The sequence below is a fragment of the Nyctereutes procyonoides genome, unplaced genomic scaffold, assembly GCF_905146905.1.
Source record: "Nyctereutes procyonoides isolate TBG_1078 unplaced genomic scaffold, NYPRO_anot_genome, whole genome shotgun sequence".
Taxonomy (NCBI): domain Eukaryota; kingdom Metazoa; phylum Chordata; class Mammalia; order Carnivora; family Canidae; genus Nyctereutes; species Nyctereutes procyonoides.
In genome coordinates this window covers 21,948,412-21,976,177 of record NW_026575024.1, presented here as the reverse complement: position 1 = coordinate 21,976,177, position 27,766 = coordinate 21,948,412, and the positions used below count along the sequence as shown (strand labels likewise).

The following is a 27,766-nucleotide window of genomic DNA, read 5'->3' as shown; positions in this document are numbered from 1 at the left end:
AGGCTCCCTCCCGCTCAAACCCCCCGAGTTGGGACAAAGGCCGGAACCCTAGCAACGCGGGAGGAGCTTGACCCGCGGGTTGCTAATGCGTCACTTCCGGGATCTGCGGCGGGAACCACTTCCGGGGGAGCGGCCCGGCGGCGCGGGAGGTGAGTGCGGCAGCGCGGCGGCGGCGGCGGGGCCCGGGCCCGGGCTCGGGCTCGGGCTCGGGCTCGGGCTCGGGCGTCGGGGCGGGGCGGCGGGAGCGGACGCCGGGTTGGGCTCGGGCGCCGCGGCCCGGCTGCCCCCAGCGGCGCGGCTCGGCCGGGCCCGGGGACGCCGTGCGCGCGGCGAGAATAACTTCCCGGGGCGCTCGCAGGAAGTTACTTGCGGGAGGGAATTGGAGTCCCTGGGGGGGCGAGGCCTCGCCCGGTGCCGCCCGGCGCGTTCGCTCGGAGCCCGGGCCGGAGCCGGGCGCTCCCTCCCACCTGCGGAGCGTCAGCGGCAGCCCCCGCCCCGGGGCCAGTCTGGCCGGAGTTGGACTCCAGAGTGGGCTCCCAAGTGCTGTGTCGTCGTGGGCCTTCTCTGGTGGCCTCCTCGGTTCTCAGTTTCCTCCTTTGTAAAATGGAGGAAAAAGCCCATAGGCTTGTGGTGAGGATTAAATGAGATGGTGAAGGCGAAGCGCTTAAGTGCACAGTGCATGTTTATTGTAATGAACCAATGTTGATAAGTTAATCTTAGCTAACGTCCGTGCTTTATTCGCTTTTGCTCAGCGTCCCCCGATGTCCTTTTATTTTTATTTTTTAAAGACTTTATTTACTCACGAGAGGCAGAGACACAGGAGGAGGGAGAAGCAGGCTCCACGCAGGGAGCCCGTCGTGGGACTCGATCCTGGGAATCCAGGATCACGCCCTGGGCTGCGGGCAGGCGCTAAACCGCTGAGCCACCCGGGGATCCCCCAGTCCCCAATGTGCTTTAAAAAAAAAAAATAGAAAGATTTTATTTATTCAAGAGGCAGAAACAGAGGGAGGGAGAAGCAGGCTCCCCCTGGGAGCTCCATGCAGAACTCCCATCTCGGGACCCTCCCCCAGTGTCCTTTATCTGCTCCAGGATCCTGTCCAGGATACATTACATTTAGTCGCGTGTCTCTCTCTCTCTCTCTCTCTCTCTCTTTAAGATTTTATTTATTCATGAGAGATACAGGCAGAGGGAGAAGCAGGCTCCATGCGGGGAAGCCGATGTGCGCCCTGGACTGAAGTCGGCGCTAACCGCCGCCACCCAGGGATCCCCTAGTCGCGTCTCTAAGGTTCCTCTTGGCTTTGATGGTTTCCCAGACTTTGCTTGTTAGAGCAACTTGGCAGTTTTGAGTAAAATGATCCTTAGTTGAGATTTGTCTGATGTGTTTTCGCATGATTAGTTGGGAGTTGGGAGTTTTGGGGCAGAAAACCACAGAGGTAAAGTACCATTCTCATCACATCAAGGGTACATGCTATTAGTATAAATTGTCACTGTTGATGTTAACCTTGGATCACTAGCTTGGGGTAGTCGAGTTTTTCCACTGTGAAATTTCTTCCTTTTCTCCTCTTTCCCATGTTGTGCTCTTGGAATAAAGTCATTTCGTACAGCCCGCACTTAAGAATGTGGAATCATGCTCCACACTTAAAGGCGGAGTATCTACATAAATTGTGTGGAATTCTCCACGGGAAATTTGTCAACTCGCCTACATTTATTTATTTACCTGTTCAATGATTTAGATCTGTATGGGCTCAGATATTTATTTTCATACTTTGGGTTTAATCCAGTAGTACTGTATTTTATTGCTCACACTGTTCCAGCTTTGGCCATTGGGCACTCTATCCCTTTGACATGTCCCAGCAAATGTGTTGTTTTGTGGGTTTTTTTTTTTTTTTTTTAACATTTCTGCTCAGGCTTATCTTGTATATTTCATGCCTCAGTCCTAGAATTAACCATTTCTTCGGAGCCTTGGTTCCTTTTATTGGAGAATGTATTAAATGCCAAGACCTGGTTGTTAGGTGTGATCATTGCTACTGGGATGCCCATGCTTCTAGGTCCTCAGTGCAAGAGACAGATGTGTGTATACTAACCTGTATATATACACATATCTATAAATACTTCCCTGTGTTGCCACCTGTGTCTATATTAAGCTAAATACGAGTTCCTAGAGATCTCTGCAACTCTCATCAATTCCACATGGATCGTTCTAGCCTCCTCTGGCTTATCTGTAACCTCCTACTCCATCTGACTAATCTAACTCCCACCATCTACCATCCATTTACTCAGTTGTTCAATTTCAGTATACATATAGTGGTTTCAAAATTGTTAACCTCTGTCGCCTGTGGGAAGTAACTATCAGGTAGAGTGTACTGTACATGTGTACTTCCTTTTACCTTTAGTCCTACAAACTCCACTCATTTTCATAGTTAACTAGGTTGGCACCTGATAGCCCCCGCCCTCCTTTCAACTACTAATTTTGTAAAGATTTTACTCATTTGAGAGAGGGAGGAAGGGAGGGAGCACATGCACATGACAGGGGGAGCAGTGGGGGAGGGGCAGAAGCAGATTCCCCGGTCTGGACCCTGGGATCTTGACCAAGCTGAAGACAAAAGACTTAACTGAGAGGCTGGGCCACACACGTCCTGCCCTCACCCCAGCCCTGTGAAGTTATTTAATACATTTGTAATACATTTAGATTCAGAATGTCACATTCTTTGTACCATCCTGGGATACTTTGACCTCTGAAATGATTTTTTTTTTAACATTTGCATACATTAAATTTTACTCTTTGTGTTGTAAAGTTCTGTGGGTTTTGACAAATCCTTAATATCTTCTATTCACCATTACAGTATCATACAGAATATGATCCCTTTGACCTTCAATCCCTTTGACCTTCAGGGATTATGTTTAACTTCTTTCTTTCGGATTTTACTTCAGCAGTGCCATTAGCTCTCTGCAAAATATATCCATATCCCCAGAACTTATCATCCCCCACTGCTGCCACCTGGGTGCAGGCATGTCTTTTTGACTGTTTCAGCAGCCTCCTGCCTGACTGGTCTCCGCAGTCCCAGGTCCCACTCTTGTACCCCTGCAGTCTTTTCTCAACAGGGTAGCCAGAGGGACCATTTAAAAATGAGTCAGACCCTGCCATCTTCTTTGCTAAGTACCTTCAAGAGTCTTCCCTTTTACTCAGGGGAGAAACCAAAAGGCTTTATAGTGGCCTCCTGGCCCTACACAGCTTGTTTCCTTTCTTGTTCTTCTTGATCATAAAGCTCATTCCTGCTTCAGGACCTTATTCCCACTGTTCCTCCAGTGGGTATTTAAATGGCTTTTCCTGTGCTTTCTTTTTGGCTCTGCTGAAATGTTACCTTCTCAAAGAGGCCCTTCCCTCACCACCTCATATCAAATCATACTCCTTTATATTTTCCCATAATACCCAACTCTGACATTATACTCCATGTGTATATGTGTTTGAGTACCCCCATTTGGATGAGAACTCCGTGGCAGAAGTTAGAATAACCCTTGACACACAGTAGGTGCTCAATAAATATGTATCCAATGAATGAATGTCTCAGACCACTGGTGTCTGGCATTCAGGGATGAGCCTCAAGGATTTTAATAACCTTATGAAATTATTTGTTATGTTTGGTAATAGATGAGTAAGTATTTTTTATTAAATTCTGGCAGGGGTATGAGATTTCCCCAGTGTATGAAAACCTCTGCTTGGGCAGCCCTGGTGGCTCAGCGGTTTAGTGCCGCCTGTAGCCCGGGGTGTAATCCTGGGGACCCGGGATGAAGTCCTACGTCGGGCTCCCTGCACGGAGCCTGCTTCTCCCTCTGCCTGTGTCTATGCCCCCCCCCCCTCTCTGAATAAATTAAAAAAAAATCTTAAAAAAAAATAAAGGCTCTTTAAAAAAAAAGAAAACCTCTGCTCTTAAAGCAAGTCTGGTGCGCTGTAGGCTAGAGACACCGCAGGATAGCTGTGCCTCTACTCACTGGGAAAGCCTAGGAAAGCCCCATGCTTCTCCACTCCTACTCCTCATTGTTAAATGAGGCGGTTGAGGCTTCTGTTCTTGCTTTCCAGGTGGGATACAGGCAGAGGCTTCATCATTCACCAAATATCTGAGTCAGGCCCTGGAACAAACTCGGGGTGGGCCCAGGGCCCCTGCTGTCCAGGGCCTTAGAGTGGAGCAAGTAAAAAACATTAGTCTCCAGACTCCTTATTTCTCAAATAATAAGAAATACGTTTGAATTTTGGCTCCGAACACATATACTTGGATGTAAATAGATGTAACTGAAAAAAAGCTTCAGGATACAATACTGACCCTTACTAACTGGATTTTTTTTCCTTCCTAATGTGATTTCTTTCTTTCTTTCTTTCTTTTCTTTCTTTCTTTTCTTTTCTTTTCTTTCTTTCTTTCTTTCTTTCTTTCTTTCTTTCTTTCTTTCTTTCTTTCTTTCTTTCTTCTTCTTTCCTTCCTTCCTTCCTTCCTTCCTTCCTTCCTTCCTTCCTTCCTTCCTTCCTTCCTTCCTTCCTTCCTTCCTTCCTTCCTCTTCCTTCCTCTTCCTTCCTCCCTCTACCCCCCACCTACACCAGTGGGTGGAAGGAGGGCAGGGACAGAGAGAGAGAATCCTTAGGGAGGCTCTGTACTCACAGTGCAGAGCCTCATGCAGGGCTCCATTTCACTTCCCTGAGCTCATGACCTGAGCTGAAATGAAGAGTCAGGCGCTTAACCCACTGAGCCACCCAGGCGCCCCACTAATGTGATATTTTCTATTGTCATTTATTTAAATCAAGTGTTGGCTAATGAAGTTAAGGAAAAAATGCTTCTTGCAGCCCACTAAGTGGTTTCCACGGCTCACTGATGGGTCACCGCCTGCATTTTGAAAACCACCGACCTAATGGGGAAGCTCTTAAGCTCTGGAGGAGCCAATCAGTTTGAAGCTTGACTTTACCATTCATCAGCCACCTGGTCCCTGGGCAGGGCACATAACCTCTCCCAGTCAGTTTCCTTGTCTTCGTTAGTAAAACCCACCTCCCTAGGTGGTTGCGACGTGAACCAGATGCTGCGAGGTGTGGTGCACATCTGTCAAACGATTGCTTGTTGCTGCTGCAACCATGGCAGAGGGTGGGGGGGCGGCAGGGCGACAGCCTGGCACAGGCACAGGGAGTCTGAGGGCAACCGCCTCCCACTTGAGATCTGAAGGATGAGTAGGACTCATGTGACTTCTGTACTCAGGAATTGAAGACCCGGAAACACTGGCAGGAAGGCTGGGAAGTCAAGCACAGGGGTGTAGACAAAACTAGGTAAGCGTTCTAAAGCACACATAATCTGTGTCAAGCAGATTTTTTCACAGTCACCCTCCCATTATATCTATGCTATCCTATATAGAAGCCTTTGCTTGAACAGTGACGATTCACATCTTCCTAACCTTTTTTGATCTTTGGCCAACAAAATCAGTTCATACATGGTTGCAGTCACAGTGTTCCTGTAATTGTTGTCTCTTCAGCGAATGTTATTTCGCAAAGACTTTCCACTGACCTGATATGCATCGTTTATATTTGCCATCTTAAGGGGGAATATGCCATGATATGCGGTAATTGGGTTAACTGACTCTTTATTGTTGGACACTTCAGTTGCTTCCTGTTTTTCACTATCATGAATAGCACTACTGTGAATTTTTTTGTACCTGAAGCGTTTTTTCTTGTTTTGAATTGTTTCCTTACTGTAAATTCTAGGAAATGAGTTATTCAGTCAAAGGATATAATCACTTTTATGGCTCTTGTTATATATGGCCTTATTGCCACTAAAAAGCTTAAATGCATTATTGCTTTGAATAGATATTATTGTTTGGCTCATGAGAATATCAAGACTCCAAAGTGTAGCTACTTGCTGATAGAATCAGGCTTTTTGCCCCCATGCCCAGGCCCAGTTTTTTTGTATTTCAAATATTCATAACAGTGTTGCTGTTAGTAACACTAGTTAATCCAAGTATTGATAAGTTCAGTAGGCTTGTTAACAGCATGAAGCTTGGGACCAAGGGCATTTTTAAAAATGTGTACTTTAGGGGTTCCTGGGTGGCTTAGTCGGTTAAACCTCCAACTCTTGATTTCTGCTCAGGTTGTGATCTCAGGGCCATGGGATCAAGCCCTGCATGACCCACACTCAGCAAGGAGTCTGTTTATCCCTCTCCTTCTGCTCTTTCCCCTGCTCATGCTCTTTGTCTCAAATAAATAAAATATTTTAAAATTTTTTCAAAAAATGTATAGTTTGTGAGCTGCAACTGAAAAAAATGAGAGCGCCTTCTTATACCTTGGTGTTCACATGATGGTGCCCTGGCAGGGCTGCACATTTCCTGCAGAGAAGCTGTTCTCGTGGCTGCTCTGGAATTCACTTCAGGCAGTTCATGAGCCACCCCAAACAATCTGCCTGTGTCTGAGCGTCATACCTTGTATTTGACCAAAAATGGTATTCCTGAGCTTGAGGCCCCACCTGATTCACCACACTTGGAACCAGATGATGTTGGGTTCTTTCCAGAAGTCAAATCCTTCCTGAGAAGATGAAGATCTGCCAGCTCTGAGGATTTTAAAAGGGCCCTCAGGCTTGGAAGGTGGCTCCCAAAGAAAGCAGAAATGATGTGAAAGTAGCCACCCTGTTGGCACAGGCATGTAACCTTCCTAAGTGTCCAGGTCAAAAGGGACACAGTACTTATTTGCATAAGTCCCACTCTACTTACTGAGAAGATCACTTTACTATCCTTTAGTCACTACTTTGATGATGGTGCAAAGCAGTGAAAGATCCTAGAAACTTCTCTTTAGCCCAGGGTTATGCTGGGGAATACAATGCAGGCCACGTGTGTAATTTTACATTTTCTAGTAGCCACATGTAAAAAGTAGAAAAAAGGGACGCCTGGGTGGCTCAGCAGTTGAGCGTCTGCCTTCGGCCCAGGGCGTGATCCTGGGGTTCTGGGATTGAGTCCCATGGATGGGCTCCCTTCACGGAGCCTGCTTCTCCTTCTGCCTGTGTCTCTGACTCTCTCTCTCATTTTGTCTCTCATGAATAAATAAATAAAATCTTAAAAAAAAAAAAGTAATTTTTTTTTCATTGTGGTAAAATGTATATAACAAAATTTACCGTTTTAACCATTTTTTTCCATTTTAACCATTTTTAAGTGTATTCAGTGGCATTCACAGGGGTGTCTAACCATCATTACTATCTCCAGAAGTCTTCCAGCATCCCAAACTGAAACTCTGTCCCGATTAAAAACTAAGTCCTGTTTCCCACCCCCCAGCCTCTGCTAACCTATCTCCACACTTGATCTTAGTCAAAAGGCCGAGAAGCAGTCTGCTAACCTATCTCCTAGTTTCTGGCTCTTTCTAGTTTCTAGTTTCTTTGCCTATCTAGGTACCTCTTACAAGTGGCATCAAACAACATTTGCCCTTTTGCGTCTGGCTTATTTTACTTAGCATCATCAGGGCTCATCCATGTTTTAGTAGGTGTCAGAATTTCACTCCTTGTAATAGCCAAATAGTATTCCTTTGTATATATGCCCCACATTTTATTGATCCATTCATCTGTTGATGGGCTCTTGGTTGTTTCCATCTTTTGGCTGTTGTGAATGCACCTCTGAACACTGGTGTACACGTTGTATCTGTTCAAGCCCCTGCTCTCTGCTCTTTGGGGGTATATACCTAGGAGTGCAGTTGCCCTATCATATGGTAATTCTGTGTTTAACTTTTTGAGAAACGACCAAATTGTTTTCTAGTTTGTATTTTCACCCTCTTGATAGTGTATAGTGTCTTTGGGTATACCAATTTTTAAATTCATCCTGATGAAGTCCAATTCTTTTTTATTTTGTTGCCTTTTTTTCTTTTTTATTTTGTTGCCTGTGCTTTTGGTGTCCCATGTAAGAAATCATTGCCAAATCCAATTTCATGAAGATTTTTCCCTGTGTTTTCTTCTGGGAGTTTTATAGTTTGAGCTCTTAAGTTTAAATTTTTTTTTTTAAGATTTTATTTATTCATGAGAGACACAGAGAGAGGCAGAGACATAGGCAGAGGGAGAAGCAGGCTCCATGCAGGAAGCCTGATGTGGGACTGGATCCCAGGACTCTCAGATCACAACCTGAGCCAAAGACAGAGACTCAACCGCTGAGCCACCCAAGTGTCCCTTAAGTTTAGCTCTTTGATTCATTTTTGCGTACATCTTTGTATATGGTATAAGGTTCCGGCCTCATTATTTTGCCTGTAGGTGTGCAGTTTTCACAGCACTATGTGTTGAAAAGACTGTTCTTCCACATTGAATGATGCTGGCACCCTTATTTGAAAATCAGTTGACTGTGTGTGTGAGGATTTATTTCTCAGTTCTCTATTTCATTAGTCTATATCCTTATCTCAGTACAATACTGTTTTGCTTTCTGTAGCTTCCTAGTAAGTTTGGAAATCAGAAAGTAAATCCTCCGATTTTGTTTTTAAAGATAGGGTGAAATTAATAATACAACTTAATCCTGTATATCATTTCAACATGTAATCAATATAAAAAATCATTAATGAGATATTGTACATTTTATGTTCCTCCTATGTCCTAACTTACGTGCATAATTAATTTAACAACCTTCTTAGTTTGGACCAGCTGTATTTCAACTCTCAACCACATGTGGCTCATGGCCACCATATTGAACAGCTCAAAAAAAATTTTTTTTAAGATTTATTTATTCATGAGAGACACACAGAGAGAGAGGCAGAGACATAGGCAGAGGGAAAAGCAGAATCCATGCAGGGAGCCCAATGTGGGACTCAATCCCAGGACTCTGGGATCACGCCCTGAGCCAAAAGGCAGATGCTCAACCACTGAGCCACCCAGGTGTCCCTGGACAACTCAAATTTAGCAGGAAATTGCATTGTGGCACACATCTCTGAAAAAACAGAGGGCTTTGGAGTCAGGTGGGCCTGGTTCCAAAGTCAGTTTGCCCCCCCCCCCTTTTTAAAGATTTTATTTATTTGAGAGAAAGAGAGCATGAGTGGGGGGCAGGGTGGGGCATAGGGAAAAGCAGACTCCCTGAGCAGGGAGCCTGGATGCAGAGCTCAATCCCAGGACCCTGGGATCATGCCCTGAGCAGAAGGCAGCCACTTAACTGACCGAGCCACTCAGGCGCCCCAGTTTGCCCCTTTCTTGTTGGGGTGGGCAGAGGAGGCCACTTGTGGGTACTGTGGTAGAGGGGAAGAATTTGGTCATACCAGGGCAGGGGGACAGCAATAAAGAAGGCATGCTGGGGAGGTGACACTTGAGCTCAGCCTTGGAGGTTGAGTGGGGGCTTCACCAAACAGTCAGAATGGAAAAGGGCATTCTTGGCAGAGTGTGCAGCCTGGGCAGAGGCCCAGGATTTTGAAAGAGCCCATGCTCTTGGAGAACTACAGGCAGTTCTTTCAGCTCGACCAGGGTATTAGGAGTGGGGGCCATGGTGAAAGGAGAAGCTGGCTAAAGCTAGACCTGCTACCACGGGCCACTCCGGCCCCTGTCGTTCATGTGCCCAGCATCTCTTACTTGGATTACTGTCAGTAGCCCCCTCACCGGCCTCCAAGTGTCTACTCTGCACCCCCTCACCTCACCCTTTAAAATGTAAGTCAGATAATGTCATCTCTCTCCTCAGAACCCCTCAGTGGCTTCAGTCAATCCAGAAATGACCTAGTGGGTCAGCCCACATTCCTCCCTGATCTTTCCTCCTTCTTGAGCACTCTTCTATGGCTATTTTGAACTCATTTCCTGCCCCAGGGCCTCTACACTTTCTTTTCTCTCTGCCTGGATATGCCTGTTTCAGATGTTCCAGTTGCTCACTCCACTGGCTCACTTCGTACCTCTGCCACTCAATTCCCATCTCTTCAGAGAGCCCCTGTTGACACCCTATACAAAATAAAACAATGCCCTTCATAAGTTTTGTTCAAAACAGTTGTCACTAGCTGGCACAAGCACATCTGGCAGAGGTTGTCGGCCTCTGCCCTGAGATGTAGGCCCCAAGATAGCAGGGATTTGTCTTTTTTGCTCTCTCTTCAGTGCTTGGTGTTCAGCAGGTATTTGTTGAATGAATAACTGGGTGAATAAACGAACAAATGAACGAAAACCTGAAACATAGCAGGCCTTCAAATGTGTGTTGATTAGAGACTTTTGTTGAAATGTTTGCCTTTACTTATTTTCCCTAACTTTGTATTTATTTGTTTATTTATTTATTTTTTAATTTTTATTTATTTATGATAGTCACACAGAGAGAGAGAGGCAGAGACACAGGCAGAGAGAGAAGCAGGCTCCATGCACCAGGAGCCCGAGTGGGATTCGATCTCGGGTCTCCAGGATCGCGCCCTGTGCCAAAGGCAGGCGCTAAACTGCTGCGCCACCCAGGGATCCCTTTTTGTTTTTTTTTTTTAATCCTAACTTTGTATTTAGAAAACTTTCAAATATAGAAAAAAAGTTGAAAGAATAGTCCAATGACTGTCCATGTCCACTTGATTCAAGGACTGTTAATATCTCACTGCGTTTGCTTTATATATTCTTGCAAGTATGTGTATGTTTGTGCAAGTGGAAGCGTTTAAAAGCCAGTTGTAGAAACATGACACTTAACCTTTGTGTTTAGAAGTTGGCTCTGGAAAGTGGTGAATCAGAGGAGACCACAGGCAGCTGGTGGCCGAGGCCATGGCCTCCGACCTGGACTTCTCACCTCCCGAGGTGCCTGAGCCCACTTTCCTAGAGAACCTGCTGCGGTACGGACTCTTCCTGGGGGCCATCTTCCAGCTCATCTGTGTGCTGGCCATCATTGTACCTGTTCCCAAGTCCCATGAGGTGGTAAGTCCTTCCCTGTGAGCCTCTGCTCCTCAGACTGGGTTCTAGGTACTAAAAATAGATACCATGGCAAAGAAGATTAGTTGGGACTATGCCAAATTCCTGCCTAGTGGCATTGAACTATGTGACCAACACTTTATTTGTTCACACGTTAAGCAAATTTTTATTTACTGTTTACTACATGTCAGTCTATTGCAAGATGTAGTGTCCATCCTCATGCAGCTTCAAGTCCTTGAGAGAAGGGCAGATATGAAGCAAATATGCATGTTTCCATGAGAAGCCCAGGGCACTGTGAGGGTGCATATCAAGGCGGGGAGGACCTGGTCTTACCTTGGAGCAGGGGAACTGAACTGCATTTGCAAGGACTCTACTTCAAGTAACTTAATGAAGGTGACTGTGACCAGAGCACAGAAGGACATGATGAGAGTTGCAGCTAGAAGAGTGAGTGGGGCCCAGAGGATTTTAAGTAAGAGACTGACATGATCAGATTGGCTTTTTGTTGTTTTGACTTTATTCTGTAGGTCTTTTTATTCTGTAGCATACTCCTTCCACTACCCTCCCTTTTCTCATGACATTGATTTGTTGGGGAAAGCAGGTCATTGTCATCTATAGTATCCACATCCAGGATTTAGCTGATTGCCTCTGTGTGGTGTCATTTAACATGTTTCTCTGTTCCCTATATTTCCTATCAATAGGAAATTCAATCTAGTTGCTTGAGTCAACTCAGATCAGGTTATTTGGTGAGAACACCTCATAGCTGGCGCTGTGGACTTCCTGCTATGTGTCACCAATGTGCGTGTGGTTTCTGCTTATCACACATTTAGAGATGCTGGGATTGATCAGTGGGTTTAGGTGGTGTGAGCTGATCCCTCTATTCAAAATTTCCCACCAGTCTTTCTTGTGTTTTCAGCATCCATTGCTGGGCTTCATTATTTCCTTCTGCATTTATTAGCTGGAATTCTTCAATGAAGACTTTTTCCTCATTGCCTATATGGTTATTCTGAAATGCTGTTCGTAGTAAAGGCTGGATAAATGCTTGTTTTTTTCCCCGTTTATTGATACTCAGAACAGTGAGCTTGGACTCTAGCAGTCTCCAATCTTGAACAATGAAGCTTTGATTTTCATATCATTTTGAACATATATATTTACTTATATCTGTTTCTTTTTTTTAAAAGATTTATTTAAGATTTATTTAAGTGTGCATGGGCACAGGGGAGTGGGGCAGGGGGAGAGGGAGAGAGAGTCTTAGCAGACTCTGTGCTGGGCATGAGTCAGATGCAGGGCTTGATCTCATCACGCTGAGATCATGACCTTAGCCAAAACCAAGTGTCAGGCCCTTAACCGACTAAGCCACCCAGGTACCCCTTGAATATATATTTTTATATATTTGATATGTTTTTAGATTTTTTTTTGTGCTCAAATGGTCTCAATGGGAGCCTCATCAAGTTGTGTGAAATAATGTCACCAGGGAAGTTCATTTGAGGCTCATTGGCTAGGACTTTTCTTAGGGATGGGTCCCACAAGCACCCTCTGCTTATGGACCAGAACTCCAGGCTTCCAGAAGGAAAGCCGGTATTCGGCATAAACCATATTGTTTGGTTTAGGTGCAGTGAGTCACTCTTATCAGTTCTAGGAATTGTGAGAACCACCCAGAATCCAGTTTTCCAGGTGCCAGCCAAGGGCCAACCTTGCAAGTAGACTTTCCTAAAGATAGCAGGGTTTTTTTTATGTTGACTCTACTCCATACACTTAAAATATATTATAATTTAAAAATAACTACATTGTTTTTTACTACTGACAGTAAGACTCCGAATGAAATATAAGGTTTCTTTGTGATTCTTTCTGGCCTAAAAATATGCCCCAGTAGGAATGTATGGTCAGAATACTGGGTTTAGTAATTCTTTTCTTCATATAGTTATATTCCCATTGTGATATACAGTTAGGCTAACTTGCTTCAACTTATTTTGAATTTTTAAGGATTTGTTTCCGTTTTGATTTAATTAAAAATTATGTAGAAATTTATGTATAATATTTCCCAAAGTCAAAATGATACAAGATACAATTGTCTTTAGAAACAGAAGTCTCCTTTAATCTCAATATCCTCCACCTTAGTTCCTTCCTTACTCCATAGGTAATAATTTTTATTATTTTTATTTATTCTTTTGTTTTTTTATTAAAACATGAGCAAATGCATATATGTGTGTGTGGTGTGGATATATATACGTATGTATATATATAAACATCCTCCCTTTTGATGCATAAAAGATGGCTTACTATTAAATACAGTTTCCCAGGGCAGCCCAAGTGGCTCAGCGGTTTAGCTCTGCCTTTGGCCCAGGGCATGATCCTGGAGATCCAGGATCAAGTCCTGCATTGGGCTCCCTGCATGGAGCCTGCTTCTCCCTCTGCCTGTGTCTCTGCCTCTCTCTCTGTCTCTTGTGAATAAATAAATAAAACTTAAAAAAAAATACAGTTTCCCATGTTTCTTTTTTCACTTAACATATAGTATATTCTGGAGATCCATTTTTCTTGGAGGTGACTGTGTCCCAGAGATCCTGCTCATGTAGCCGGGAGGATTACAGCGATTTACTGATGCAATGGGGAGCCTTGGCAAAGGAGCAGCTTGGGGTAGAGCTGGGGAAGAAGCATGCTAATGAGTTGTTTTATTTATTAATTTTTAAAAATATTTTATTTATTCATGAGAGACACAGCAAGAGAGAGGCAGAGACATAGGCAGAGGGACAAACAGGCTCCATGCAGGAAGCCTGTTGTGGAACTCGATCTTGGGATTCCAGGATCACACCCAGAGCTGAAGGCAGATGCTCAACTGCTGAGCCACCCAGGTGTTCTGAGTTCAATTTTAAATAGGTGCCTTTAAGATACTAGTTGGTTGTGCCACGTAAGTGGTTGGATCCACAGGTCTCTAGCAGGAGGAGGGTCTGGGCTAAATGCTGATCAACTGTGAGAGTTGAGATGTAATTGAAGCTGAGCAGTGAGGTTGAGGTCTCTGGGGCAAGAATCTGGGATGAGATGAGCAGAAGACCTGGGCTGCAGCATGCATTCATTCATTCATTCATTCATTTATTTATTTATTTATTTATTATTTATGAGCTGCAGCATTTATGGGGTGGGCAGGGAGGCGCAGCCAGTGAGGGCCAGGAAACCTTGGTGACTATGGACAGACCCATGGCTTCTGAAGGTTCTGGCCATCTCTGTTTCTTATTCTGGTACTTTGAGAAGGAGGTCATGATTGGAGTTTTTTCACCCACAATTGTATCACACTCTAAAAACGTAATCCCTCTGCTCTGGGACTCTGTCCTCACAGACATGGCATTCTATTGGGTATTATAAATAACAAACATTTTTACTGTCATTGGCCACTGATGAAGCCTACTAAGAGTCCCAAGGGAAGGAGGTGATGAATGTTTTTATTTTATAGGCAGAGATGTAGAGTCAGAGATGTGTGGCCTTTTGGATTGCTGCTGCTCACCTCCTGTCGTGTTCTTAACCCTTCCAGGCTGGGCACAGAGGCCTGGGTCAGTTTAGCAAACAAGGCAAAGGGGGTGCCTTTTACTCATCTCTTTGAGGCTCTTAGTGGTGCAGTGAGTTGAGGCATTTTAAGGCAGGGAGTTGACAAAGGGCTCAGCTGTGTGCCTGTTCCTGTTCCCCCCACTCTCCCACTCTGCCATTTAGAGGTTAATTTGGGACAACAGCCTCATCTTTTGAAATATGAATATAGTATATAACGTCTCATTTTAATTTATCTTGCAGTTTAACAGAATAAGGCTCACATAAGTGAATTGTCTTCATAACTGAAGTTTATGATTTTTAACTTTTTTTAAAAGCTTTTCAATGGATCAATAACAAAAATTACAGTACTGGTAATTAAGCTTTTTATTGGCACATTAGGCCAACAAATGGCCCCCAATTATGCAGGGATTCTACTGCCGGCTTTCCTCAGTGTGCCCCCATAAGGCAATCTTCTCTTACTCCACACATTCCCAATTCACCGAAGGGAACACAATATTCTGTGCACAGTCTCATGAAGAGAGGGTGAGTGCTGAGACTTCAGAGGTTGAGCCTCGCAGCTAGCTGGGATTTGGAATTTGGATGGCAATGGTGAAAAGAAGAGGATTTTACTTGGGACCAGGGAGGTCTTGAGGAAGGGTGCTTGTGGGGATAGCTGGTGGGAACCTCGGGCAGCCTGAGGGCAGGAGGGAAGTGGAAGGTGTCACTGGAAATGGAGGGTGCCAGGAGGTAGGAGAGGGTAGAAACGGGGGTGGGAGGACCCAGAGAACAGTCTTGCTCTCTTTGCCAGTTCGCTTAGGGCAAAATCATCCCTTTTGCTTGGCCTATAGGAACAAGGTTTATTAGTGGCTTTTTGGGTCAGAAGATAATATTTTTGGCTCTAGATGATGGGAAAGCCTTTGAAAAGCAAAAGAATGTCTTTCCTGTTGTTCCAGTAAGCCGATTTTTTGCAACTAGTTTATGACTTCAGTACTTCAATACTTAGCAGATTATTTGAAAGCTCTTTTGGGGGTAATCAGGGAAGAAAAAAGGAACACATACAAATGCTTCCCATCCCACCCCCTTCTTTTCATAGTGGGAGCAAGAACCAGTTTGCTAAATCAAAACTAAAGTCTTTCCAGTCCTAAGCCAAAGGAGAACATGTTCTTGTCAACACCTCATTAAACCAAGACCTGAGAAAACAAACATTTGTGTGAGCCTGATTGAGGCCTGAGCCACACTTAATCCAAGCATTTTCTTGTCGGCTGGATCCTAAAATATGAGATAGTAGATCCTTACACCATTTCTGTCTAGCCTAGGATGGCAGATACATGTCATCTCTCATGCCAAGTCTGATGGAGTGTGTGGTGGCCACAGTGAATGGGTTCTGGGCCTGCTTCTAGGCTCCAGGTAAAGTAATTGATCGTTGATGTCTGCTGTGAGCAAGAGCCTAGGGAGTCCTTGAGCTGGTCCATGATTCTCCATCTGTCTTCACCTGCCTGGGGTAATCTCTTTGAGACCAGGCCTGGGCTGCTCCCAAAGAGATTCTGATTCTGTTGTTCACTGTAGCCTGCATTGGTATTTTCTTGAAGTGCCAAGGTGATTCAATTATGCAGCCACTGGTCTAGTCTTTAGACTGTTTCCCTGAAGCACAGACCAATTTTGGGAGGGTAGGTGATATTCAGTTCTACATTAAGTCTGAAATAATAGCAAGACATCCGAATGGGAAGGAAAGAACGAGTGAGAAGTTGGGGATAGAGACCTGGGGATTATTATATCCACATGGCTAACTCCTTGAAACCTTAAGAGTGAATTACTGAGCTTTTCAAGGGAAATTAGGATTCAAGAAAGGCCTGAGCTTGGGGCATTCCCAACCTGCTTGAAGTAGTTTCTGTGCAGTGTGGATATCCTGAAAAGATGTACATGCTGTCCCAGAGCAGGGATGCAGCTGGGCCTCTGGAAGGGGTGAGAACCAGATACCCTGTCACTCACCATCTGCATCCCCTTGGTCTCCCCTCCCTGTCTATCTCCTGTCTTTCACTTCTTATACCAGGGCCCTGTTTCCTCTGCTCACCGTCTCTGCGGTGAGATGAAACATGGCTACTAAAATAGCTTCTAGAGTTTATGTCTTTCAGCTGCGGCGTCTGGAGGCTGCCTTCTTGCTTGGCCCCAGTTCCAGAATGTCCAGGGAAGGAACTGTAGCTGACCCACCTTGGGACAGCGAGGGCCAGTGTGATGGGAGGGGAGGGTCCTGTGGTGTGATCTCTTCGGGGTGGAAGGGCAGGCCATGTCCCAAAGGAACAGTAGTGCTGTGCAGACAGAGCTGGGGTCTCTGTTCTGGTGGCTCACTCAGAAGACAGGGAAGAGCAGTGGGCAGAGAGGACTGCAGTATCTCAGAAAACTGCCGTCGTCTGAGAGAGCACATGTACAACCTGGTCCCCACGGAGGTGGTGTGACAAGGAAAAGCAGCCCTCCAGAGTTCGGCTGCAGTAGAACAAAGTTTTTAACAGAGTTCCTAGATCCCTAGGGGGTCCCTGGATAGGCTACAGAAGTCTGCAAGCTCCCTGAAACTGTGAACAAAAATGTGATATTTTTACACTCAGGCATATTTTCTGGGAAGACAGGCTATAGCTGTTCTGAGAGTGAGGTGTGGTACTTTAATGAGGTGGGAGCTAAATTCCAGGAGTTTCAGGAGTGGGTGGTGAGGAAATATAGGTAGTGAGCTTCTCTCCCCCCCTTCCCCAAAGGCCTGTTGGAGCTTACTCCCAGTCTCTTTTGGATGCATTTCTACACAGAATGTTGATCCAGTTAACCCTGAGCAAGTGGGTGTTGACTTTTAGTTGAGCGACTCACGAAGCAGATAGTAATGGTTCATCCGGCAGTGAATCACAGAATTTGATTGCTGACTGTTCCCATCTCTCCACATGTATGTGTCACATCTCCCCAACTGCTGTCAGCACTGAGGCCAGTACCTTCACTTGCACCCTGCTGCCTCGATGTGGACCATCACAGTCTCTTTTTGCAGTCACGGGGACTCTCTGTTGAAAGTTCTGAAACTCACCTCCAGCAGTTTCTCCAGAAAGAAACTGTATTGGTTCTTAAAACTGGGAGTTTCAAGGCACAGCTGGGTTCAGAGGCTCAAAAGGTCTTCAGGGCTCTGTCTCAGTCTCCTGGCTTTCCTGTGAGCGTTGGCCTCCTTTGTAGGCCCTCGCCACGTGTCCAGGAGGTGGCTGCAGCAGTCCCAGCTGCATCCTCATTGCTCATGATTCACAAGCAAGAGAAGCCATCTCTCTGCCTATGCTCACTTTCCAGGTCTCCTGGAAGGCCTCTGGCTTGACCACATGCTTACACCTTGCCCCACAGGTGGGAAGGAGCAGTGGGTACCATTTCTGGCCAGGCCACGTTTAAGTGGCCACACCTGTGGCCACAGTGAATGAGACTCCCCCCTAGAACTACATGGGACAGAGAAAGGGCAGAGCTGCCAGACAGAGACAGCTGATGCCCAGTGAGATCCAGTGAGAACTCACAGAATTGATAGAAGAGTGGTGTGATGGCTTTCAGTGTGATGCCCACATAGATGTCACTGTCAGCCAGAAAGCTCTGCACTTTTGGAACCCTGAAAAGGATGGAGACTTCCCAGCAGTGGCCTAGAAGTTCTGGACCCTTTTGGAAAACTCTGTCTGAAGCTGCCAGAGTAAATAATTAACTCGGGCAAGTGTATATTATACCTACTCTCAACACCTTAGGAGACAGGCTCGTAGAACTAACTTTGCAGTTTCTGCCCTGTATTTTTTTAACCTTGGGAGTAGTTCACAGTTGAACTGGGTGGCAGGGTGTTTTTTACTTAACGAGCCCTCCTGGAGAGATTGCTGTGTGATGGGCAGGGTGATGGTATAAACACAGTTTTGAGACGTATACCATCTCATGGGAGAGACAGCCGGACACACAAAGAGCCGCAGACCAGCCAGTGGGAAGGGCCTGTGGTCGTGCTGAATTGTGTCTGGAATAAGCTCCGAGGCTGTTCTCTGTAATCACCGTTCTCTTGCCTGCCAGGCACGTCCCGGACACTGTGTCTTCATTTGCCTGTTGAGCCCACATGGAGGGCCTCCCAAACTGCCTGTTTCAGCTAGCCCTGTCCTCTCAAGGTCAGGGCTAGCTCCACCTCTGCGAGGTCTCAGACCCCACCCTGCCCAGGGCCTGGGACAAAGGCACACCTGGTCTGAGTGTGGCTCACCTTTCGTGTCCCTAAGCCTGTGTCCTGCTCTATAGAAGGAGGGCATGCATACCCAACCCAGAGTTCCTGGGGATCAAGTGAGGTAAGGTGTGTGAGGATCTATGCACGTAGCACTGTGGTTTTCTTTCCCTGGACCACTTGAGAGGAAAGAGTGGTTTCAGTCTGTATGGAATGGTGCTTTGTTCTGATTTATCAGACTAAATCCACACTCAACTGTATAGTGGAAATCATAAAATTCTGAGTGCTTTCCCTGCCGGAAGGGATTTGATGCATTGTGGCACAGATTCGATTATTTGAATCTGATGAATAGCAGCAATTTTCTGGCCTCGTAAGCAGCTGTGGAACTACTTCATTATTGATGAGGCCTGTGTCCACAGAGGACTGGCGCCTCCGCAGAGCCAGGAACCACCTGGGGGGCGGTGGGGGGGGGGGGTTTTCTTTTACTCCTGACAGCGTGATTGCTGAAGAAACTTAAAACTTGCTTCAGATGAGGCTCAGAGTTCCCAGATTTAAAGGTGGGGCTCTAGTACTAGGAGTCTGCCTAGCTTGTACCAACAACATGCATTTGAAGAGTAATTAAAAGGCAGCCATCACTCAGTCGTTCCTGTTAGCTAAAATTTTGGAGCTATAGCTCTTCGAGACTAGGACCCCACCCAGCATCTGAATCATGTGCTTAAGAGCTGCTTTTGCTTCCCTGTAGCTTGGGGGGAACTTGGCTGCACCCTACTGGATCAGTCACTGAGACTCAGCCTCAGTTTCCTTGCTTTGTAAAATGGACTTACAGTGGCTGGCTCATTAGGGTGATGGAAGCTTAGTGAGTGGGTGTTTGGTGCGCGTTGCTAGGCGTGTGTTCTCTTCATTACCCCGTGGTGTCTGGCACAGAACCTGTACGCACTGGGTACATGTAAGTAGGGGGAGTTCTGGGAGCCTTGGCAGAGCAGGAAAAGGAACAAAGCATGTGGCCAGTACTGGCGGGCCGGTAGCTTGGAGTGACAGTGGGCTGCACGAGAGGGCATGCCAGGAGGCAGGGCCAGCACTGAGTGGAGTGACCCTGGAGGCCACCAGGAAGCTCTTGGAATTTGCCTCCTACGAAGAGGGGGACCAGGAACACATTTAAGGCAGAAGACAGACATGGTCAGGACTGTTGTTTTAGACTAGACCAACATCTATCTGCGCGGTGGATGGTGGGAAGAACGTGTTGGGGGCTGACACGGTGAGGGGGCAGGCGGGAGGCCATGGGGTCTGGCCTGGTGCAGTACTGTCTGTCTAGAAGGACCGGGCCGAGTCGAGAGCCCCGGGGAAAGTAGAATGTGCAGGGCCTGGGGGTGCACTGGAAATGGGGGCACAAGGGAATGGCAAGAACCCAGAAGTGACTTGGAGGTTTCTAGCTTGGGTAACTGGATGAGTGATGATGCCAAAAACTGAGGTGAGAAAGGGAGGAGGAGTTCTGGGGTGAGGAGGAGACCGATAATACATTCAGATGACTCGATGGCTGTAATATGTACGCACACCCACAGAGAGCTACTTTCAGCCATAAAGAACAAAGCCGGCGCGAGGAGCCCTGACCCACTCTCCTGACTCCTGTCAGAAATTCAGTCACAAACAAGGGGTCTGAGTGACCCATCAGCAGAATCTAGAACAAGCTGTTCTTGTTGTTCTCCTGACAACTGTGCAGCCTGTGGGTCTAGGAGCTGCTAAATAGAGGGTGGACTTCACAGTTAACTCATTCTTGGTCCCCAGCCCTGAGGTCCCTAGGACACACAGGACAGACTCATCCTGCCTCTGCTGCTCACCCCCTGACTCCTTAGGCAAGTCACATAACCTCTCTGAGCGTTTCTTCGTTCGTCTGTACAGTGGGACTTGTCATGGCACTTTGCGAGGCTAAAATAAGATGTGTCCATGCCACATAGCCCAGGGCCTGGCACACTGTAAATAACAGTAGCAGCTGTTGTGGCTCTTGTTGTTATTACTGGTGGCTATGACTAGCCATACTTTAGGGAATGTGTATTGGGTTTGAAATCTGCTTGTGTCCTCTGTGCCCATGGGAAAACTGAGACCTAGTCCTAAGTGTTTTTTATATGTATATATATATATATTTGTGTGTGTGTATTTATATTTGTAGATATTTATTTATTTAAGTAATCTCCACAGCCAGTGTGGGGCTCAAACTCACAACCCCAGGATCAAGAGTCACATGCTTCACCGACTAAACCAGCCAGGTGCCCTTAAGTATTCTATTTTCATGACGATAAATAAGAGTGAAGTTCCCATAACTTCAATCCCAAGATGTTGCTTGGTCTTCCATTTCCTTCCTTCCTTCCTTCCTTCCTTCCTTCCTTCCTTCCTTCCTTCCTTCCTTCCTTCCCTCCTTCCCTCCTTCCCTCCTTCCCTCCCTCCCTCCAAGCTGTCCCAAGGAGCTCACAAGCTAGTAGGGGAGACCAACACAAGAACATTTAACTGTGGTAACATGTGATGTGGCACTCTGCAGTTCCTCAGTACTGGAGGTAGGGGTGGAAGAATGGATGTGCCCTGCTGGAGATAGAGGAGCAGGGAAGGAAGGCTAGATGGCGAGCAGAAGTGTGTTAGGCTGGGCCAAACCACAGGGAGGGGTTTGCTGGGTGGCTAAGAAGGGTATTTCTCTTGTTAGGGGTGACCAGTGGAAGCCCTGGCACCTGACCCAGTGTGGTCTGGAGAAAAGCCCAGAAGAAGCTGGAAATGTGGCCTCCTCAGATGCCTTGCCATGTGTGGGGCATTAGGCTGTGGGAGATGGAGAGCCCCTGGAAGGTTTAAGGTGAGGGTATCTGCATGAGGCATGGCATAGAGCAGGGAGGTTGGTTAGCAGTGGAAGAACTGAAGTTGGGATTTGGGTGCTAGAGAGAGTGACCATGTCAAGAGGCAGAAGGGGTCATCGGGATGTGGTGACTGGACAGTTGGGAGGAGAGAGTAGTGGGGTCACTGGGACAGTGTGGAGAAGGACCTGGCCTACTAGAGAAGGCGCCATGCTTGGTCTGGGACAGTGGAGTTGGAGGTACCTGGGAGAGGCCAGTCCCTGGCAGCTGACAGAGAGCTGGATCAGGAAAAGGTCTCAGGAGAGGTCTGGGAGGGACCAGAATGAATGAGGCCCCTAAAAAAGGGTTGGTGGAATGAGGGAAGCACTGTGGCTGGCGGGTGGTTGTCACCATCCCTGTGGATTCTGCACCGGGGCCTACTGAAACCAGAGGGGGCACCTAGCTTTTGAGTTTAGAGGGTTGGGAGCTCTGGAGATCCTGGCAGGCTTGGCAAGTTCCCTGTGCGTAAACCATTCACCCGATCAGGGCCTGTTTGTCTAGGGCACTGGGAGACTGACCAGTTAGTTTCCCCGGCCTCGTAGGTAGTGCACTGGGGACAGTTTCCAGTTCCCAAGGTCTCCAGAGACCGTGCCCTGTGATTTGCCTTCAACACTAGCCTCGCTGCTCCGCTCTGCAGCCCTCAGCCTGTGCACTTGACACACTGGCTCCTCTGAGGTTTGGTTTTGTTTGTCTTTCTAATGGGCTTTCTTCTTTTTTTCTCTTTTCCTTTTTTTTTTTTTTTCTTTCCCTTCTTTGGCCAAGTTTAAAGTATCCGTGCAAGTTGACAGGCTGGGGGAGCCCAGTGCTTCCATCAGGGAGCTGGCTGGGGAGGGGCTGGCCCCCTTGTTATCTTGGGAGGATCACCTGTGGGTACTGGGACTGGGCTGGGCCTTTCCCCCTAGTGTCTCAGCTGGCAGGGTGGAGTGGAGGCAGTGATGGCTGATAAGAGGGAGCTGAGACCTCTAGAGTAGGCCCCACTAAGGTGTGGGCCGCCCTTCCCAGCCCCGGCCACGCCTCCTTGGTCAGCCCGAGGCTTGAGGCACAGGCCAGGGAGGGATAGAGAGCAAAGCAAGCTGGAAGCTGGGAGTTGGCCAGTTAAACCGAGGAAATAATTTTCTCTTCCAGAAATGTGCTCCTTCTTAATATTCTTAGTCTGCTTTATATTTTCCCATTTTTAATAAAAGGACACAGGTACTAAAAAAGAAAAAAAAAAAAAAGGACACAGGTACTGAGAAACGTTTTGTGTTTCTGTCATGCTGGGGCCGTGGGGGAGTGTGGGCACTTAAATAAAGGGTCAGCCACCTCCCAGTCCATTTCTTCTACCAGGAGATTAGGGACTGGCATTGCCAGGCCTTTAATGTTTTCCGGAAAAGCTAGGAGTCCAGGTTGAATGGGAAATTACCAGTTGGCTCAAATTCTTAAAGATAAATGCTGGAAGCCAAGTGAAGTCCACCTGTGGCCAGAGGAGGCCCGGGGACTGTGGTCAGTGTTCTCCAGGCCAGACACACCTCACTCTAACATCCTGCCCAACCAAGGCACACTGGGACTTATCTCCCGAGGGAGGAGGGAGCACTACAAGACTGAGTCACTTCCAGATTCATCTCTGACATGAGCCTTTGTGGCTGTGGCACACTGAGTCCCTTCCCCGGAGTCCACTGTCTTCACTGGTGCAGTGAAGGCCAGGGCTGGGTCTATGGTTTTCAACCTTTTTTTTTTTTTTTTTTTTTTTAAAGCGGTAGAGCCTTTGTATAAACCAAATCTTATAGGGAATGGGACACATATAAAAATTGGGGCTGCCTGGGTTGTAGGGAGAGTCTGGAGTTCTGCCCCAAGGCTGACCTCTGCCCTCCCTGACGGCTGCCTCTGCCAGGCCCCACAGAACAGTGTAGTGGTTGCCCACCTGCGGGCCAGCGCTCTCTACCCCTCTGAGCCCTGGCATGCTGTGCGTTGAGTGGGAGGAAGAGGACCACAGGGCCAGAAGGAGAGCGAGCTGCAGTGGGTCTGCCCCGCAGCTGGCACCTCACCCACCCCCCCCACCCCCCGTACGTGGGGATGTAGGCATTTCGAGGAGCCAGCCCCTGGGCGGCCTCCTCGCATCAGCCCTCCATAGCATACATCACTATTTCCATTTCACAGGTGGGCAAACCAAGGCACAAGAAGAGAAAGTGAGTTGCCCACAGTTCACTTGGCTGGCATGTGGAGGGGCTTAAATTCTACCCAGGCCTCCAAGGCTCCAAAGGCTTCCTCCTGCTCTGGAGCATCTTTCTTTGTTCTTCACGGAGAACCACCCTGCTCCCCGGGTTGGGGGATGGGGCAGCCCCTCAGGTCTGAGGCTCCTGGGTCCCAGCGATGATGGTTCCCATCCCCAGTGTTTCTGGGCCAGTGTGCTTTAGTTTGTAAAGCTCCTTTCAGACATGACCTTGTTTTGCTGGTGTCAGACTTGTCTAAATAGGGCTCTCCTTTCTATTGCTACGCAGGAGGCAGAGCCCTCTGAGCCCAGAAGTGCGGAGGTGACGAGGAAGCCCAAGACTGCTGCTCTTTCCGCCAGCAAGAGGCCCAAGAAGGAGGCAAAGAAGAAGCGGTAGAAGAGGAGACCTGTAGAGCCAGGCGGGCAAGGCAGGGGCCTCGGCGGGGAGCCCTCCTGGGACTCAACGTCCTGTTCCCTCCGACATCCCAGGGTCAGGGCTGAGGTGGCTGGGCCACTCTCTGACCACAGAGATCTGGACAATCATGACAGTCCCCAGGCCCCAGCTGGGCAGCCTACCACTTCCTCTTCCTTCTGCTTCCGAGACAGTTTAGAGCCACAGGGACTAAACCCTGTGTGCAGAGGCTGTGCAAGAAGTCTGTCTGTCCAGAAGTTGGGTCAGCTCCGAGTGACATTTCCATACTTAATCATTGTGTCCAACCTTCAGACCCACACCTTGTGGATTTACATTGCATTTTAGAGTCGTGATCTCGTGCTGACACACACCGCCCCTCCCATCACTTGTGCACCACAGATCTGCTAATCAGTCACCTTTGTCTCTGCCATACAGATGGGGTCAGGCCAGGCCTTCCCTGTTTGTTTAGGTCAGGAAGCCATGGCTACTGCGATGTCAGTGGTCTCACAAGCATGACAGCCAGGTCCGAAGATGCCTGGTGGCAGAGCCAACAGGCAGGCTGGCTGGCCAGGATTTGCCTGGTTCTCTTCTGGCAGACAGAAGGGATTTGGCTACATGAGTGCATGTTCTTGGGCTCAAACTTTATTAGCCTCTGAAATGGGGGGCTTGTCAGTCTCAGAGCAACCTCTTTTCAGCCCATCATGGCGTATTCAGTGTGTGCCTTTTGGCTTCATCTGTACACGTCCCCTTTCCCCTCATTTCTTTTAACCCCCATAACAGTGAGGAAAAGTCATCTGGGCAAGTAAATGTCAATAAACTGCCTCACATGCTGAACCTCCTGTGTGTTGCCTGCTGCTTAGCGAAAGAGGTATCCTGGGTCCCTTGCCCTGGGTGCAGGGAAGGGGCTCACCCCCATAGAAGTGGGGTAGTGGGGCTGAGGAGGTTCAGAGCAGTGCTGCAGGCCAAGCCATTCTGGGACAGGTTTCAGGAAGGGTCCAGCCAACTGCTTCATGTGGCCCTTAGTCACTGGAAACACTCGTGAATGTCCATGCGTGTGTGAGAGTTTCCACCAAGGCTGGGCCCCACTCATTCCCCATTTCCCATTGCCAGAGGAGGACTCTGCTCATTCTCCAAGCAGCTTGAAAAAAAACCAACTAGAAGGCCTCACGTGGCGTGGGGCGGGTCACGCAGGTCCAGTCACGTGCTCCGAATCAGCTGCCAAGGAAAAGCCTCAAGCTCCGGTAACTCTGATTTGCCAGGCTGCTTTCCAGTTTGCCGAACACTTTCCCAAATATCACAATGAGTGAGGGGCCTGTATCACTTCCATTTTAGAGATGGGAGCCTGAAGTCCAGAGTATTTGAAAGTGCCAGAAGTCGGGCTTGGACCCAAGTCCATGGCCCCTTTCCTTGGTATTTAGGAAATACTCAATGAGTGTCAGTAGGTGCAACGTTTAAGGGTCCCCACTAAGGCCTGGGAACCCTAGGGGCTGGAGCATCAGCAGACCAGGACCAGTTGTGGCCAGGTGTTTCATGAGAGCCCCTTCCGATGGCCTCACCCCAGTTGGGCTCCCTGGATGCAGAAAGGAGGAAGCTTGCCTAGCCCAGTGGGAGACTCAGCCATGGAAAGAGGCTGGGGGTGGAGAGTTGTCCAATGTGGGAGCTGCAGATCCTGTGGGAGCTGAGCAGAGGGACACCCAGCTCAGTCCAGGTGGTCAGCACAGCCACCTGGCAGAGGGGAGGTAATGAACTGAATCTGTTTTTTTTTTTTTTTTTAAGATTTTATTTATTCATGAGAGACACACAGAGAGAGGCAGAGACACAGGCAGAGGAGAAGCAGGCTCCATGCAGGGAGCCTGATGTGGGACTCGATCTCGGGTCTCCAGGATCACACCCTGGGCTGAAGCTGGCGCTAAACCGCTGACTCACCCGGGCTGCCTGAACTGAGTCTTAAAGTCTGGCTGGAGGTGAGACCAGAGGGAAATCATGCTGGGAGAGCAGGGAGGTGGGGGTGGGGTGGGGGCAGACCTCTGGAGCAGACCTTGCCCAACCTCCTGCAGGAGAGACAGCTTCTGGCTCATAGCTACAGGGCTGCTTTGGTAGGTCCAGCTCCCTTATGGTGTCTCCCTTGGAGGCTGTCCTCTCATCTCTGCACACATTCCTCAGAGATCTGGCTCTGACGTTAAATTCTACCTACACATCTGCTGAGATCTCCCAAACAAATCCCTCCAGACCCCTACCCTGACCTCCAGACTTCCACATCTGACCAACTGCTCCTCTCTCCATCTGGGTTCCCAACACACATCTTGGAGCAAATTCCTGATTTCTCACGGCAGTCCCAAATCTGCACTTTTTGTGGTCATCCTCATCCTAAAAAGCATCTTAATTCTTCCAGTTGCTCAGGCCAAAAACCCCATGGACTCATCCCTAACGCCCCTCTTGCAGCATGTCTCTCTACTTCTGACTCTTAAGTGGTTCCTTGTGATCTTTCAAAATCCTGAATGAGACCTGTCTTGCCACTTCGCTCTGCTGCCTCAGCCCAGCCCCCAGCCTTTCACCTGGCGGCAGCCTCGTCATGGGTAGTCCTTTGTCCACACAACAGCCCGAGGGGTCCTGCTAAAACCTGTAGGACCACAGTCCTTCACCTTCTTCCATCTCACTCAAGGAAAGGTCAAAGTCCCTACCGGGACCCATGAAGGCTTGCAAGAGCCACTCACCAGCTTCACCTTTCTGCCTTGTCATGCAGTCCTAGCCCACTCCACAGCATTTGTACTGGTCTCCAACTTGCCAGAGGAGCCCTGCCTCAGGGCCTTTGAACTTGCTGTTCCCACTTCTTCTTGGTACTATGTCTTACATGGTGGACAGAATAATGGGATGCCCAAAGAGTTCCAGGTCCTAGTCCTTGGAACCTGTGGCTATGTTACCTGATGTGGCAAAGGGACTTTGTAGATGTGGTTAAATTAAGGATCTTGAGATGGGAAGATTATTCTGGATTATTGAGGTGGGCCTAGTGTCATCACAAACGTCCTTAGAAGGAAAAGAGAGAGGTAGGAAAGTCTGAGAAGGCCATGTGATGACAGAAGGAAAACATAGAATAATATAGGATCACAAACCAAGGAAGGTGGGGTCTCTAGAAGCCAGAAAAGGCAAGAGGATGGATTCTCCCCTGGAGCCTCCAGAAGAAGCATAGCTCTGCTAACATCTTGATTTCAGCCTAGCAAGACCCCATTTTGGACTCCTGACCCCAAGAACTATACAGTATTGGATGCCTGGGTGGCGCAGCGGTTTAGCGCCTGCCTTTGGCCCAGGGCACGATCCTGGAGACCTGGGATCGAATCCCACGTCGGGCTCCCGGTGCATGGAGCCTGCTTCTCCCTCTGCCTATGTCTCTGCCCCCCCCCCCGTGTGTGTGACTATCATAAATAAATAAAAATTTAAAGTATTACATTTGTGTTTGTATTACATTTCTGTAAAGTATTATATTGTGTCGTGTATTGTATTTGCGTTGTGTAAGCCATTAGGTTTGTTAGAACTGCAGTAGGAAATGGATACGCCTCACTTTCCTGGGGTTATCACAGAGGGAAACCTTCTCCAGCCAGCTAGTTTAAAATTTTCCCCCAAACTTCCTGTCCCTCACTTATTTTTCTCTCCTTACCATATACCACCAGCTAACGTACTAGGTATTTTACTTCCTTTGTCTATTGTCTTACCTGCCAATTGGAATGTGAGCACCAAGAAGAAAGGAACTTTATTGTTATTCTTGCTCCCACTTGG

At 47.7% G+C, this 27,766-nt stretch overlaps 1 protein-coding gene across 2 annotated transcripts; it reads left to right on the top strand.

Moving 5' to 3' along the window:
* On the top strand, window positions 1-24,829 carry MANBAL (mannosidase beta like). 2 transcript variants are annotated; one of them, XM_055303577.1, is made up of 4 exons: window positions 268-630; window positions 5,235-5,302; window positions 10,621-10,829; window positions 23,873-24,829. In XM_055303577.1, exons 3-4 carry the CDS (start codon window positions 10,680-10,682, stop codon window positions 23,978-23,980), a joined length of 258 nt encoding a protein of 85 aa, XP_055159552.1. In that variant the 5' UTR covers window positions 268-630; window positions 5,235-5,302; window positions 10,621-10,679; the 3' UTR covers window positions 23,981-24,829. The 2 variants fall into 2 exon arrangements, with proteins under 2 accessions (XP_055159562.1, XP_055159552.1); XM_055303587.1 differs by lacking the exons at window positions 268-630; window positions 5,235-5,302 and adding an exon at window positions 1-149.
* The last annotated feature ends 2,937 nt before the right edge of the window (window positions 24,830-27,766 follow it).